The sequence below is a fragment of the Mustela nivalis genome (assembly GCF_964662115.1).
Source record: "Mustela nivalis genome assembly, chromosome: 11".
Classification (NCBI taxonomy): Eukaryota; Metazoa; Chordata; class Mammalia; order Carnivora; family Mustelidae; genus Mustela; species Mustela nivalis.
In genome coordinates, this window is record NC_139030.1 from 22722208 (window position 1) to 22739012 (window position 16805).

General features: G+C 38.3%; 1 protein-coding gene across 2 annotated transcripts in view; it reads left to right on the forward strand.

Moving 5' to 3' along the window:
• The window catches only part of THSD7B (thrombospondin type 1 domain containing 7B), an 824611-nt gene extending 808458 nt beyond the window's left edge, over positions 1–16153 (forward strand). The window contains exons 25-28 of one of the 2 annotated variants that reach the window (XM_082689340.1): positions 2243–2325; positions 4459–4651; positions 8000–8087; positions 14926–16153. In XM_082689340.1, the coding sequence (XP_082545466.1) occupies positions 2243–2325; positions 4459–4651; positions 8000–8087; position 14926 (365 nt within the window). In that variant the 3' untranslated portion in view covers positions 14927–16153. The remainder of the gene's footprint in view (positions 1–2242; positions 2326–4458; positions 4652–7999; positions 8088–14925) is intronic. The other variant, XM_082689339.1, reaches the window with a different exon arrangement.
• Positions 16154–16805: the final 652 nt, after the last annotated feature.

Consider the following 16805-nt stretch of genomic DNA (forward strand, 5'->3'; position numbering starts at 1 on the left):
GTCTTTTTCTCTCTTGCTTATTTCACTCAGCACAATACCCTCCAGGTCCAACCATGTTGTTGCAAATGGCAAGACTGCATTCTTATGGCTGAGTAGTAGACCTTTGCATCTTAGAAAGCAAACAACTTTATCCCAAGACCCATAATATCCAACAACTTACACAATAAAATTTCCTTAAATATCATGTTCTGAGACAAAGTCTGAAAAAGACACATGGGAGTTTAAAACAGTCTCTAAAGTTTTAAATCATGTACCTTCTCAGTAAAAAGTTTTTGAGTACATATCTCAACATTCTATGCTATACGATGCTACCATATCATACTATAAAACACATACAAAAGTTGAACGTAAAAGGGTGGATAAAGATATAATAAATTTGTTAATGGTGCAAAAAAATGTATCGCACTGGAAGCTTGGTTTTGGGTATTTTGCTAGTCAATTATTATTAATATCTAAACATAGATGGATCAAAGGTTTTTTACTCATGACAGTGGATACAATCTGATTGTACAAATGATCTCAATTTTAAAATTTTTTAATGCCTTCTCAGAGAAAATTGGCATTGTTTTTACTGCAGCTGACAGAGCTTATCATATCAATGAGAATTTCTATTCTTCCATAGGAATGGAAGAATTGTCAGCCCTGTCTTTGTCTTGTTTGCCTATATTTGTGTTATTGTATTCCCTTTAATCCATAGTTTATCCATATGGTAATTTATTTTAAGCTGCTTGCCCATTCTGTAAGTTATTGTTGAAACTGAATACGTTGTGAATCTGTTTAACCAGAAAAATCACAAGCAGCATCCTCTCAGAACCCTGAGAGCAGGCTGGTGCAGGTTACACTATCAAATTCTCCTCTGTGGACTTGCACAGTGTACAGCACTGGGCCATCCATTGATGAGCTCAGGTTATCACTATCGGCTGTTAACTATCAGCTTCATTTCATTTTTTTAAGTTTAAACAACATTTGTATGAGCTACACAAATTCTAGTATCTTCTAGATACTAGAAGATGCACAGTGTTGTCTAGATAAGACTACTAGAGATTCTAGGGAATCTCTACCAATTCCCTAGAGATTCTGTCCCCAGGGTTGCAGACACTGCTCTTTGGAGATCTCTGGTACTCAGTGGAAACACCCCCCTACCCGCCCCAAGCAGTACTGGCAGCAACACCACCATGTGGTTATTACTCCTCTGTCCAAATTATCCATTCACACGGAGGTATAGTTCTGGATTTTAGGTTTGTGTTTGTTTTTTGTTTTTTTGTTTTTTTTACCCTGTGAGGATTTTTATTCTTTCAGTAACACTAGGAATTTAGCTGCTTCATTCACAGGGAAAATGTAGGTCTGTTTCCTACACCATCTTGGGCTGAAAGCTTTTTGCTAGGTACCCAATCATAAGCTATAACTGGGTGGCAATTATAGTAAGGCAAAAGCTAGAATCTATAAGTGAAACCAGTATTACATAAATACAATTTAAATGCTACCCTCAATACATCAAGTTCTTAGCCTAGTACCTGACTCCTGAAAGGCATAACTAATGTGTAAATTATCGCAGAGTACAGAGACATTATTCCATCCATTTACTCAAAAATATTTAATACCTGAAAGTACTGTATCAGATGTATGACTGCCTCTCCAGGAGCTTATACATTTGCTTTTTTTAGAAAATGTGTCAAGCTCCATTTGTGACTGTGTGTGTATGTGTGTGTGTGTATGCATTCTAGCTGAGATATATTTTAAAGCTTTACCAAGAAGTTTGCTATTGTGGTCCATGAACCTACTTGTGGCTTTCTTTTAACATTGGTTGTTGCCAATTGGCTTATTGCCTAGTTGGGGTATTCAGGCACTAAAGAAAAATATACAAAGAATGGGTCTTTGAGCAGGTGTACTTTGGGCTCCTGAACTGAAATTGAAATTTCATCCATTCTTTTTCTGGCCCGGCAAACAGATGTGGCCCTCAAGCAGAGTCCTGTGATAGAATCACATTTGCCAATGATGAATAGGTACAAAAACTACCGCAACCGTCTTGTTGGCAGAGCCTCCCATCTTGAACAATTCTTCCTAATCAATAAAATACAGCTGGACCATGTGTCAGCAGATGCATATAAAAAAGAGTACTGTTACAGAGTGCCCAGAGAGGAAAACCATTTTTTTTTAATGTTTATCATAGAAAAGTCCACAAATGATGGTGGGTTTTGTGTTTTTTGTTTTCTTTTCTTTTTGTTTTTGTTTTTCTTTGTAGGAGGCTGCGCCCCTCAGGCACGTCCTGCTGCTATTCGGCAGTGTAATCCAGCCTGCAAAAAACCTTTCTCTTACTGTACACAGGTGAGTCCCGCGCTGAAGCCTCTAGACCTTTAACTGCTGTCTTCTGCATATGCTGGGGATGTTTTCAGTCCCGCAAGCTACAGTCCTAGCAGCAGTTCCATGTGCTCACGGTACCATCTAGAGGAATTTGCAGGAATAATCACAGCCATTAAGGATTTTTTTTTTAATAGAGCCATGTCTGAAGGCTATAGCCAAATCTGCCTTTCAGATAGTTAATTCATATTAGCTCTGCTTATCAATAAATGTTCTCAGTGATTTATTCTTTCATTATTAGCTTTTCAGCTACCCAAATGATTTTGAAAGATCTTATCAGTGTTCATATTTGCTAATTATTTAGTAAACTGACTACACTAATATGAATAAATTTTCAGTTCACTTAAAATAAGTTAAATATTTGCCTGTGGAGAAAAAGTATGTATGCACATGTGTACATTTTTTTTTTTTAAGCAGAGCTCTTTCTTCCATTCTTCTCCCTTCACTCCCATTTACCACTGCTCAGGAATTAATGCAGAATGTGCAGCGTATTCTAATCAATGACCCTCATAGGGAGCAGAGCCTCTATCATGTTCTTTAAAGGAACAGGTTTCTTATTATGTGCTGTTTCCAAAAATGATCCTGTTAAAAATAATTCAAGCACTCCGTCCTGTTTTATGGCTCTTTCACTTCAAGGTGGGTCAGTTTCTTCCACAGAAAAGCTAGTGCCTAAGCTTACAGAGGAGAAAAGAGGTCAGCAACAACTTCTAGGCTCATCAGGTCTGCAAAAGAGGAGGTGTAGATGTCCACCAGCTGTCTGGATACCCTCTTGAATAAAACATAAATAAAATAGTATTTTATTAAAATACAATACAATAAAATAATAAAATAAACATAATAAAACCTTTTGCCTTGAACTTTTGGCACATGTGATTGGCTACAGCTTTTCAGTTAGATTAGAGGTGATCTTAATCGTCTTAATTAGCTCTCTATTAAACATCATGTAATATCTTTAAATTAAATGCTGTCATGTCATTATTATAGGAATGCTGCCTTTTACTAAACAATGGCAATTATTAAATTTAATGTACTTTTCTTACCTTTTCCTCTTGTAGAAGATGGAGGTGCCCTCCTTAGCTTTAGTATCTTTTGCTCCTTAACATCATGTGTTCAGTTAACAATCGATGACCCAAATGTACCGATCCTTATGGCTCACCCAGCCTTGAGTGGCTATGTGAGACTAGAGTCTGTTCAAAACATTTTAAATAGTTTCAGGTAAGGTGCCCCTACCGCAAACTCATACAGATTCATAATTTTATGCCCAACTTATTCTCTTCTTCTCTATTGTCTTTATGTTTACTGGAGGACAGAAGAGCAATTATTTTCAATTTCACTTCTAGAGACAGAGAGAAATCCTTGTTTGTTACATCTCACCCCAGCCAGCATCTTGGAGAGGTTCATTGTACATGAAAATGATCAGGAGTTCAGAGAAATAGGAAGGACACATTGTTACAGTGCCAACTAGGAACATGTTGTAGTGTGACACCTGGTTCCTCCAAGGAAGACTGTGGAGCATGTGCCTTTGGTGAAGTCTTTTTTCTTTTTCTCCACTCAGGCTGCCCTCCTTGAGTGCAGAGCCAAGTGCAGAGCATGCAGAGAGGTAGTTCAGACTAGTTAGTGATCAGTGGTAGAAGGTGGTAAGCACATTCAGCAGCTGACAGGGCAACAGACATCAAAGAGCACAAAGCCCAAAGGCGCTTCTTACATAATCCCTGTTGCTTTACTTCTCAGCATCAAGGGCAGCAGGTTCCAGTGAGTGGGCAGGAATTTCAAACAGTTGCATTGGGGAGACAGGGAATGGAGGATAATTTGATTAAATGCCTTGAACACCTCTGTAAGGGAGAAAAGGATAGAATTGATGCCCTCTGTTGACAAAGAATTGTGATTTCTTACTTGGAAGTCATGAGATCTGATGATGTCTTTAAGGTCGACTTTGGAATTCACAAGAAAGGAACTGCTCTGTTTTTCATCTCTTTTGCAACTCTATTGCTGAAAAACCCCAAATTGTCATAACACATCACACAGCTATTAAGTGATTCCAACTTTTACATTGTTCATTTTCATCACCATGTAACCAGAAAACTATTTTGTATGCTGTAGGGTGGAGTCTGCGGTTGTGAGAAGGGCTACAGAGAGATCATGAGGTCAAATGGTTTCCTGGATTACTGTATGAAAGTACCCGGCTCTGAGGAGAAAAAAGCTGATGTGAAGAACCTTGCGGGGAAAAACAGACCTGTGAATTCAAAGATACATGACATTTTTAAAGGATGGTCACTTCAACCTCTTGATCCAGGTACACTGAAGAGTAAGAAATACACATTTACTTGAGGGACATCGGGGTTCCTATTGTCACCACTGCTTATGACATTTATGACATTCTTTTTTTTAAAAGGTTTTATTTATTTATTTGAAATAGAGAGAGAGAGATCACAAGTAGGCAGAGAGGCAGGCAGAGAGAGGGAGAAGTGGACTCCCTGCTGAGCAGAGAGCTCGATGCGGGCCTCGATCCCAGGACCCTGAGATCATGACCTGAGCCGAAGGCAGAGGCTTAACCCACTGAGCCATCCAGGCGCCCCATTTATGACCTTCTTTAGAATGGAGGGAAGGAGTAAAAGAGGAGAGACAAAAGAGGTGATGTGGTCCAATCCAAGGTTTCTCAAATCTGAACGTCATAAAGGGAGAGTCCCTTTCAATGTAAAATATTCTCCTGGATGGTTGAAGAGAAGTCTCTTTCAACCCCAGTCTACAAGCTATTGAATTGAGTCCCCATGATACTAACCTTTAGAGTTATCTTTTCATTGTAAATTACCTCTGCAAAAGAGAATGCCATTTTAACTGTGAATATGTGTGTATAATTGAAATTAAAAGCAGAAGTTGCCTTAGATCAAGAACCTGCAGATACCTTAGGAAATGCTGAGGGATGCTATATGGTTTGAGAAACACTGGTAGAACAGTAAAGAGCCTTAATTTCAGACACAGACCTTGACATCAAAACTCAGAATGTCCCTCTTTTGTGACTGAGTGTAATGTCTTCATCTCTCTCAACTGATTTCATAAATGAGGAAACGGGTCCAAAGACCCCTACCTTGCAGGCGTGATGTGAGTTTTATCACAGTGCTGGGCCTATAGGAGTCAGGAATTAGTGGTTATTAAGGAGAGGAGTGAACATTAGAAGCTTTGTGTAACCTGCAGTTCTGGGCTGGTTGTATTGAGTCAATGATCTCATTAGGTTGCAAAAACCTAATGATTTTGAGATTAGGAGTCTGAAACAGCGAAAATGAATTTGACTAAGGTTTTGTCACTAGTAAGCGATAGGAAGATTTGCAAAGCAGGTCACAGAATTTGTCTCAGCTCCCCCCTTACAAAGCATGCTGAAAATGAATGCAAGGTTCTTGGTGCTAATCATACATATCTTTGCTAGGAAACAAAAATGCTAATAATAACTAAGCAAAGAGGCCTGACAGGACGTGGAGAGGGAAGATGTAGACAGAGCTCACGCAAAACATACCCTGAGAATTCCTCTCAGACCCCAGGCCTCTGTGTATCAAAGCATCTTAATGATATGCTTAAATGAAGCAAAAACCAGAGCCCGGGCCCAAAGGAAACTAGATCTAGGAAAAACCAGATGTATGCTCCTCAGCCAACTTTTCAGGATGCCCACAGTATCTTATTTGCTGCTGATTCTGCTTTATATCTGGGCAGGCCATGGATTTTTTAAACATCTCATTCATTTTGTTACTAAATGAGCAGTAGCTTTAAATCTGAAGGAAGGGTAGTAGGAAATGTAGCCAGGCTCCCCCATTACCTGTAGCCCCCAGTTCAGGAAGAAGAACTAGTGTGAGATTCTAGAGAAATGAATGCTCAAATCCACAAGTGAAGTCCTTAGCCTCTGGGGGCTAATGAAGACATCAGTGGCAGCCTGGATGTGAATACATGTATGTGTATACTTTTTTCTCATGATAGTATAAATTGGAGCAACTGCTAGGAAGACATTTAGGCAATACACCTCATACAGTTTGACCTAAAATTTGTTTCCTAAGAACCCATCATACTGATATATATATATATGTCTACTAAATAATGTTTGTCACAAGTGTTTGTTCTAAAGCCTAGTGGAAACAATCTAAATGTCTATAAACAGAAAATGGAAAAAGAAAATGATACAATTATCCAATATGCTTCAGATTAAAAAGAATAAGACCTGTCTTCTGATCTAGCATGGGAAGTTGTTTCTGAAAAAGTATAATTCAGAATATGTGCCATTTGTATCCCCCTCCACCAAAAAAAAAGATGTATATATTTGTATGCTTGTACTCGAACGTTTGCCTATACAAAAGGAAACTCAACTTCTAAAGGAAAGGAAAAGGATAACTGACAGTGGTAGCTCCTGGCTTAGGAATTGAGAGAGGGTAGCAGCACAACTTATTTTTCATGACTTACCTTTTCTTCATAGTTTGATCCCGTTCATTATGCTATTATAAAAAGTTATATTCTTTTTTAAGTAACATGGACCACATACCTCTACACTGGGGATTTCAAAGTTCTGGAGCCTCCAAATACTTCAGCTCTGTGAGGTTTAGGAATAAGAAGATGAAAGGTGCTTTCTCTCTTAGCGAAAACTTCCCCCCGCCCCCAAATGTAAAAAACTCAGAAGTGGGGATTTCATCATTAGTGTTTCAAAGAGATCAGAATCAAAGCTTTGTTAAAAGTTTCATGACCGTAGAAAAACATCATTACTACATTGAAACCTCATTCTAAAACCTGACTGAGGTTTTAAAGTGTCCTGTAAGCAAAAACTCTAATGGGGAGTGACAATATAATTGAATGTAATTGTGATTTTATTCCAAACAAATGTTGATTACCATAGATTTTGATTGTTGTTCACCCCACAGAAGCCTTTCAAATAAGATGCTGATGATTTTTTGGACATGCAGTTTAGTTAAATTCATGTAGTGTAATGAATCTTCTGTGTGTGTGTGTGTGTGTGTGTGTGTCTTTCAGAAAGGAAGGCTGTTCTTGGGAACGCTCAGGCATTCGACGGTGCTCACATAAACAGAACATAGAAAACCATACTTACACTCGAGTTGTACATAACAGTAAAAATCACAAAATAGATCAGACTTACGTGGTTTTATTTTTCTTAACTCTGGCAGATAGGACATAAAAATAATGTCTGTGCTTTTACACGCGTGGTTATAATTTGACATAATTTAGTGAGTTTATTACTTTTGGGCATTAGTTTTTGTTCAGTCAACATCAGGTGTCACCAAAGTGGTGACAGTAATTTGCTTTGCTTTCAGGATGGCCTCTTTATTTTTTGCTTCTCCTGATGTTGTCAAAATGTATTGCAGTACTTTCTGTATTGTATATATGAGACTAAACACACATAAAAATACATTTAAAATAGCCTGATCATTAGATTTTATGAAATAATGATTACTGGTGTGTTTGCCATTGTGAAAAATTTGATAGTGTCTTAACATTTTACATTTTCACCTTTGTCGGATGTTTTCTAGCTGTTGCATGTGGGTAGTTCCACTATGATTGTGACTTATGCCAGTCTCAGAATTCAGATGATAAATATTTCAGATGAGAAGACTTTTGTATGCTAAGCTTGTTATTTAATCTCTATCTTAAACAGATGGCCGAGTAAAAATTTGGGTTTATGGCGTCTCAGGTGGAGGTTTTCTTATCATGATTTTCCTAGTATTTACTTCCTACCTTCTTTGGTAAGTACTGACTCACAAAACATTTATATTCCATGTTCTGATTGGTGATGTGTTTTACTAAAAGATCCTTGGCCATTATCACTGGACCCTTTACCCACAAATAATTATCAACAGTAGAATAGTTGAAATCACTTATCTTTCCCTTCCTCGTTTGACACAACCTACTTTTAATCAGAAGGTATAAGAGGGAAATCACTAGTGAGGATTTCCCCATTTTAGTATTTTGGTTATTTTTCGCTTTGACTTTATCTTAGCATCTCTTAGTACCTCCTGGGGACCGATACTTGGCTCCCAGTCCCAGTGATTCTGATTTTATTAGTCTTGCCTTTGGCCGGGTCATCTGGATACTTAAAGGCATCCCAGGTAATGCTAAACTGCAGTAAATGCTAAGAGCTTTTACTCTAGAAAATTCTAATTCTTAAATTGACCTATCTTGACCCATAGGTTCGAACAACCAGTTTAGTACATTTTAAATAGTAGAGCCAGATGTAAAATCTACCTTGACCAGATGTAAAATCTTCTGTCAATTCCATTTTGTAAGGGACTTATTCCTAAAAATTTATTATTCTCAGAAAATGATAATTGGTTTACTGTACAGAATATATTTTAGTTGATGAGCTGCTCTTAAAACTAGCCAGGAGTAGATACATTTGAATGTTTTCAAGTGTGTTGAGAATATTTTATTAGCTTCCAAGCAAAATTTCTAAAGGATCTTTTTTTTTTTACTTTCATGAGATCAAAGTGTTACTCTACCTTTTTTCTCCAAATTGAGATGTTTATATTCATCATCTATTAAACTATTTCCTTGAGAATTTTTACCCAGGTTTTAATCTCGATTCAAATCCAGCCTTTGTACATTTTGCCTCAGATTCTGTTTCCAAGGTTACACAGGTTTATAAATCTTTGCCCTGGATCAGTGAAAATTAGTGAAGAAAATAAGATGACTTTAATTCTTTCTGCCACCTCTAGTGCTAGAAATTGGATTTCTATCCAACTACTCTTTCCATAGAGCTGTAGTAAAAAGTAACACCTTTGGTTAGTCCTTCACCCTATAATCAAATGACCTGACCAATTTTTATGTCTCGATAAATTTTGTGTGTATTCTTAGATCCCGTCGTAATGAACAAACGTGAAGTTGAAAGCTTTATATGAGATTCAGAGCGATAGGCTGCATTCATCAGTGGAACAGATTAGAAAAGAAGGAAAAGGTCTTACATTGCGACAAAATATAGGAAGGTTAACAGATGAGAAACTTCTCTGAAAGTAATGGACCAACACAGTGCAAGGGAATAAGATAGTCTGTTCTTCTTTAAAAACTTGGATGTACCACACTTGTTAATTTTTAATCTCTTAGGTATTCCAGGGTAGAGGGAACCATAGGATTTAGAATTGGGGATGTAGTAATTTGTAGTAATAGTCATTAAGTTTGCCTTTTAACATTTCTGTAGTCCTTCAAAATTAAGTATTTATTGAGGCCCCCCTCTTTTTTTTTTAAAGATTTATTTATTTATTTATTTGATAGAGGTAACAACTAGGCTTGAAAGAGGAGGAAGCAGACTCCCTGCTGAGCAGAGAGCCCAATGTGGGGCTTGATTCCAGGACCCTGACACCATGACCTGAACCGAAAGCAAAGGCTTAACCCACTGAGCTACCCAGGCACCCTGAGGCCCTTTCTGAATGACTCTAAACTCAGGGGATTAATTAGGTATATCATTGAATCCTGGAAACAACTTTCTAGAAAATGTAAACATCAGTGTAATTTTCCCTTATTTTAGTGACCAGTGGTACAGTATTTCTCCCATCTATTTTTTCTCACATCTATTTTTTCTCAGCTTCAGTGCTTGACTTTGGTCCTCTCCCTTTAGGAGTAGCACAATAACTATATATCTGGACTCAAAACAAATGTTCCTTTCTTCTGTCTACAGCCAAATTGGTCTTCCTAAAAGCCATATGATCAGCCCCTCTCCTACTCAGACACCAGTGTTGGCTTTCTTTGACAACAAAATGAAAGTCAGGTTTTGGCTGCCTAACTAGCCACTAAAGTCTTCCACAATTGAAGCCTGAACAATCCTTAAGGCTTCCTTAGTTTCCCTATGCCTTAGATAGTCTGCTGTGTTGGATAGGCCTAAATCACTTTTTCTTACTGAAGACTTCCTTTTAAATTACCTCCTTTATAAACTCTTAATTTTGATAAAATGGTACCTTTTCTGCTGGAATATTTAACCCATGTGTTTAGTTCTAATTCCCAACAATCCTGTATTAATTAATTCATTATAACATACTCCTTTTCTTTTGTAGGGAACAAAGCTTGTGTCCATCTTTTGGATCATTTCGTTACTGCTTTCACCTCCCTTTCCACAGTCAGGTTCAGTTTTTCAAGTTTACCGTCTTCATGTCTAAGTTATTGAGATACAGCACTTTTAGTTTGTGTTGCTGTTTCATAAGTTTTATTCAAGACCCCATGTACCCATTGAATTAGGGAAGTTTACCATTATATCTGTACTATGCATGTATATTTTTGATGTCTATCATGTATTTTCTGTATTACAAATGGTTCATTATATGAAAAACTTCCAAGTACTGAATGTACTTAATGTAAAGTACCGAAAGTACTAAGTAGGGTACTTACAGTGGTACCTTCTAATTTTACAAGGATGGTTCTGGTTCCAGGGTTTCTTCCTTCTATTCTATTCATCTAGAATGAATTTTCATGTTTAGCTATTGACACTCTGTTGCTTCTTCCCAGTAAAATGCAAATGCCAGCATTTTTCCCTTAAACAGTCTGGAATAACTTGTCCATTCCTCCTCCTGTCTGGTACTTGTCTAGGCTGTGATTATAGTTGTTTCTTAAATATCTCCCTCCTCTACCACCTGAAGTAGAATAGTGGATGAATAAATATTTTACATAGGTTGCCTTTTCAGACCTCACAAAAATCTACCAAGCTGTTACTCTTATTGTACCCATTTTAAAGCGAGCTAAGTTATTTCACTTTTCTGAGGATCACTTATCTGAGGTCATGAGCCTGGTAAAATCACTTCTAGTGGTCTAGGCCCAGAGCTTTACATGCTTTCCACTGGTCTTCTTGTGTGCAATTTCTTTCTCTTGAGTGACCCTAAAAACCCTTTAGGTTCAATGTAGTGGCTACAGTTTTCATATTTTTTAGAGGCTCCTTGTTTCCCAAGTAAGCTATAGACCTGGAAACAGACCTATTGATATCAAAACACCTACCATTTCCTGTTACACAGGAGCTGCCTAGAGAGTCCAAATAGATACTTTCACGGCATTTTCTTCTATTAAATAGCTTGCAGAGGAGTTAGATGATGACAGTTTTGGAGATTTTATATTTTCTCCCCAAAATAAAAGGTTTAGGACAAGAGAACTGCTGTAATATGCCAGGCCTTAGGTGTATACTTTAGATGAAAGCAGTTTATAATAAAACTTAGAAATGCTTTTGAGAAAATATAGAAAAATCGTCTTCTTAAGGACCACTTCGTTCAGATACAACCCTTTGTACATCTACCATTAGTGCTCGAAGTTTTTGAAATATTACTGATACCCCTGCTCCCCTGGCAATAAAGATCCATGAGGCAATTTAGTGAAGACGAGCGCTGGGTGAGCCTGTAGTCAATCTAGACATAGTGCCAGAAAATTGCTCTCGATAACTCCAGCATACCCAATCTCTGTAAATGGGCCATCGTCGTGCCCACATTTCAGAGTAGTGCACCTACTCCCCAAGGCTCCGCCCTCATGAGTGGCTGCATAGACCAAAGACCATTTCAGTTGTTCATCAAGCTATTTAATCTCTCCTGGCCTGGGGATGGGTCCTTGGGGCTTGAATTCAGTGGTGCTGTTAATTTCCCGCAGTATGCCTTTTCATCATCAGTTTGTTTTTCTGGCTTCTTGGGTTTGTCCTTTGCTAAAATGCAAATGATCCCAGAGGAGGTCTTTTAAATGTGTGTCACGCAATGGTCTCTTACCCTCAGTGTTGCATAATAGCTTTATCCCTGTGCCAACCCTGGAAGTGGTGGTGGCTGTCAAGAGGGCTCCATTAGGAAGAGTTATGAGGTGACACCTCAGTCCGACAGGGAAGAATAGTGTGATGGATTAGAGATCCACCGTGGGTACAGGATGAGTGGTGGTGGCCCATGTGGCAGGCATCGGCGGGTCCTGATTTAGTGTGAGGTGGTCACACCTCTCCTGATACCAGAGTTGAAGAGAAAAAGTATTTCTTAAGGGGAAAGTGAGTACCAGTAACGGAGAAAGAAAAGAGAGCAGGGCCTCTCAAGACAGGCCTTCTAGTTGCTGACTTTGCTACGAACATCTCCTCTCCTCAGGCATTTTTTAACTAGTCAGGAAGATTTGTAAAGTCACAGCTACCCAGCATATACGACCTTACTCAGTTTACCAGCATTTAAGAACTTTCAAACTCTAAAATTTCTCAGATCTCACATATTCATAGTTATGATATTAGTAGCAGTTGAGAGGTTACCCAATTTGAAGTGATTCATAAAAAATGAGGTCTTCATCCAAATGATCCCCAATGCATTCCATGGCCCACAAGGATTTAAGGCCTATGTATTAGGAGACCCCTTTTCTTTTCCATAGTCCCATACAGGGAACTCATTCATAAACATATCTCTAATACTTTGAGCAGAATTTTATAGGCCCAACAAACAGGCTGGCCAAGTTTAGCTGTCTCCCAGGCAACATCAGTATCAAGATCCAGCCATCTCTATTCCTCTTCCCCACTCCCCGGGGATCTTCTTTCATTTCTCTTTGCCTGGTAGCCCTTGGCAAATGCTAATTAAGAAAAGATGGTCAAGAACTATTTGGAAGCACCTACATCTCTTCCCATTCTCTTCCTTTCTCCTCTGAAAAGACAGGAGGTGCAGGATGGAGAAGATCCCAACTATCATTTCAGATGAACCCTCTTGTATTAAGACAACCTCCACTCTCATCAGCACCACCACCACTGTAGATTCACAGCTGTCGTCGTTTTGGTTGTCCTAAACTGTGGTGTGATCTCTTAGTACTTTTAAATGCTACAGATTAGCATCCTCTGGACCTCATTTCAAGCTGGGTCCATTCTTGAAGCTAGAGTCTGGGCCAGGCAGTAGAACTAGAGCCACTGGAATATGCTTATATATAAAATTGAATATTATTCTAATCATGCAGTGAATACCCTTCAGAGAAGCACACAATCAGAGAGTTGGCTTCCAATGGCAGAGGATGCCAGAGCTGGTTTCTGCCTGTCCTCAGCTTCCCTGGTTGGAAGGTCTCTGCCTACAGCCCATGCCCAGCCCTCAGCATGCAGAGTCCCCACTGCACCCCAGATGCCAAGCAGGAACACTGATAGGATCTGTGTTAAAATCATTTTTAATTTCTTCTTTTTGTAATATTCATTATCAAACCAAAAAAAAAAAAAAAAAGCTTTAGAACTAGGTGATACTCTCTAGGCTCATTTTAATTCTATCAGGCATCTCTTTTTGTGTATATGGTAAAATTCACATAATACAATGTTAACCATTAGGGGAAAGAAGCCGGACAGAAAGGCCACATATAGTAGGACTCTACTGTATGAAATATCCGGATAAGAGATGGAAAGTTAAGTGGGTGCCAGGGGCTAAGGGTAGGGGAAATAGGAAGACAACTTGTTGGGTACAGAGTTTTTCTTTGGAGTGATGAAAATGTTCTGGAACTAGATAAGATGATGGTTACGCAACACTGAACATACTAAATGCCACTGAATTGTACACATGAAAATGTGTTTTTCTAAGTTCAAAGTATAAAAATTCTTATGTTCAGAAAAAAATGTTATGTCTGCCACATGCCAAATTAATGGCATGGATAGTGCACTGAAGAGGTTAAGGGCCTGGGCGTCTGTGTTAGATGTGTTTAAATTTCAGCCTGAGCTGCTCAGTCACTTGGGAGAAGGTAAGTGACCTCTCTAGTCCTTCTCTGTAAAAAAGTATTGACCCTAATGCTCTCCCCACCCCCTGCCCAGGGTTGTTCTGGATTTATTGAGGTATTTTATGTAAAAAGCTGAGCACACAGAGCTTGGCACTGAGCATGCTTTCAATTAATGATGGATGATGCTGTAAAATAACTTGGAGACAAGGCAAGAGTTGGCAACACCAAAGAACTATGCTCTGAAGGCATGGCAAAGCAAAGGCACTGAGGAAGAAAGAGAAACAGTATGGTAGGGGTGGGGTACAATGAGATAAAATTCAAATTAGCAACCTTCATAGACTGAGTTTTACCCATACTAAGAAACAAAGTATAATGCAGGTTGTTTTGCCCCACATCTGGGCCATCACTGTATGATTTGCCCAGGTTGGTCAATTTCAGATTCTCTGTGAGAAGGAAGAGCAGCCCTCCCTGACCTGGCAAAGTTGTCAGCCTCAGGTCAGAGACCAGGCAAGAGTGGCTCTGCATGGTGCAGGATCAGAGAAAGTTTCCTAGCAGACTCTGGTGACATGGCATCCAAATGTCAGGTTTTAGGTCAGAGCAGAAGCGAATTAAGAACACCACTAGGGTAAGGTGGAGGAGTCTGGCTGTTCCAGCTGCTCTTATGAAATATATCTGATAGGAGGGTCATGGTAGCTTAGGAATTAGTGAACAGCATCTGGTTGCATTACTGAGTATAAACAAGAATGAGAAAAGTAGCTCTCTACCGAGTTCATTGCTTCCATGAAACCATTTTTAAGATTTCGAAAAAAATGATAGCTTGTCCTTAAAATATACAAGTATTCAAAAAAGAAACCCACATGTTCAGAGCACTCAATCTTTTGTCATTTAACCACATGAATTTCTATACCTTGTAATTGTCTTTGGCAGATAAACAGAGCTCTGTGAACCTATATCTGAGGAATTCTTTTCCCTTTGCAGCAAGAAGCCAAAACCACATCAAAGCACACCTCCCCAACAGAAGCCTCTGACCTTAGCCTACGACGGAGACTTAGACATGTAACCTGAAAAAGAAATCCAAATGTAGACATCAACTGCCTTAACCGCTTTCTCTTTTGTAGCTCTCAGACTTCTCAGTTTTTTGAGGAATCTCATGATGTGATACATTGGGCAGAATACAAATATTGCAAAAGTAATATTTCCTCAACTTCATTTGAACATGGAGTCAAGGATTCTTAGGTCTGCCATTTTGCTTTCAAATTGTTTGTGGGTGTGTGTTTAATTTTTTGATTTTCCCAAGGGTCCTGAAAACCCTTCTCTTCCTGTTTGGAAATGGGAGGAAGAAAACATGATGGAATTCCCACAGACTTCAGTAAACTTTATCTTCAGCAGCATGATGACAATCTGGAGGAAAGTCCAATCAAGGCATTTACTGTAAATGATGAGCCTGACACTGCTTTGTTATGCACTATATTAGTGCAAGTCTTTATTCTTCCCATATTTCAACACTGAGTTTTCTAGAGTTTACATTGGTTCAAAGACTTTGAAATTGGATTGCCTATTTTCATGAACACAGAGAGAATGGTTTACCATTTCAGAAATTCTCTGAGTTTTTACCTTTAAATATTGTATTTTGTTTTGTAGCCAGGGGATGATGGCACTTCATGGGTTGCATTTATTGAAAAAAAAAAAAATGGTGTGGGCATAACTGCTGGTCTAGATGAAAGCTAGGTGGTTGCTGAATGAAATATGTATTGAGTGTTAGGTGATTACATTGGAGAGTGAGGTAGATTATTTGATTACTAAAACTATTTTAACAGAAATTTAGCCATGTAGATATAATACTATACCATACACACAGGTTATTCAGTTTAATGATAACAAACTCTGCTTTTGTAATTTCAATTTTCTTATCTGAATATTTATAAATTCTTTTTTTGAATTTAATTATCTGACCTCATTTAATATACATCAAACACCAATCCTGTTTATAGCAAGTCTTGCTTTTATAAGGTTTCAATAATACCTAAACACATTAAAGAGCTGAAACCATTTTATGAAGATAATTGTTTGTAATTGTAGATGTTGAGAGTAAGAAGGTGCCATCTTGTGGTATTGACTTGTATTTATAACAAATAAAGTGCTCAAGAGACTGAGATATTGCCTATTCTAGACTTATTCACTTATGAAATGCCCTTGCCTTGACAAAAAACAGTTTTGCTGTCAGTTTCCCTGTGTCACTTCTGTACGGGTTGACAGCTGAAATCACTGCCGGAGAAAGGGATTCTTATTCCACAGTCTCAACACTATCAAATACACTATGAAATAGAGCCAACTACAATTCCACAGAGTAGCTTTGAAGGAATATTTAAAGCTCAGTTAACACTAGAACCAAACACTGATATGTCAGTGTCCTCAGAAAAGGGGAATGTTAGAAATGTGATACACCGAGGAAGAGAAAGAAGTTTTCGTTTATACAGGACTTCTGTTAAGCATTTAACACTGATTAACCAGTTTTGTCCAATGGCACTATGGTTCAAAAAGAAAAAAAATACATGAAAATAGGATGGCTTATATCGATAGTGTCACTGAGCAAACACACCCTAGAGTTGGCCTCTTACTAGTTTACTTAAATAACAGCATCAACGATCTTCATAGAAATGTAAGAGATTCTTCTTCAGAAATCAAATCCTGGCTGTGCCATTTTTCCATGTGTGACCCAGCATAAGGATCGCAAATTATGTCTGCCTCAGTTGTTTGACCCACACAATGAAGATAATGACATCATTTTCCTTTTAGACATTAAAATA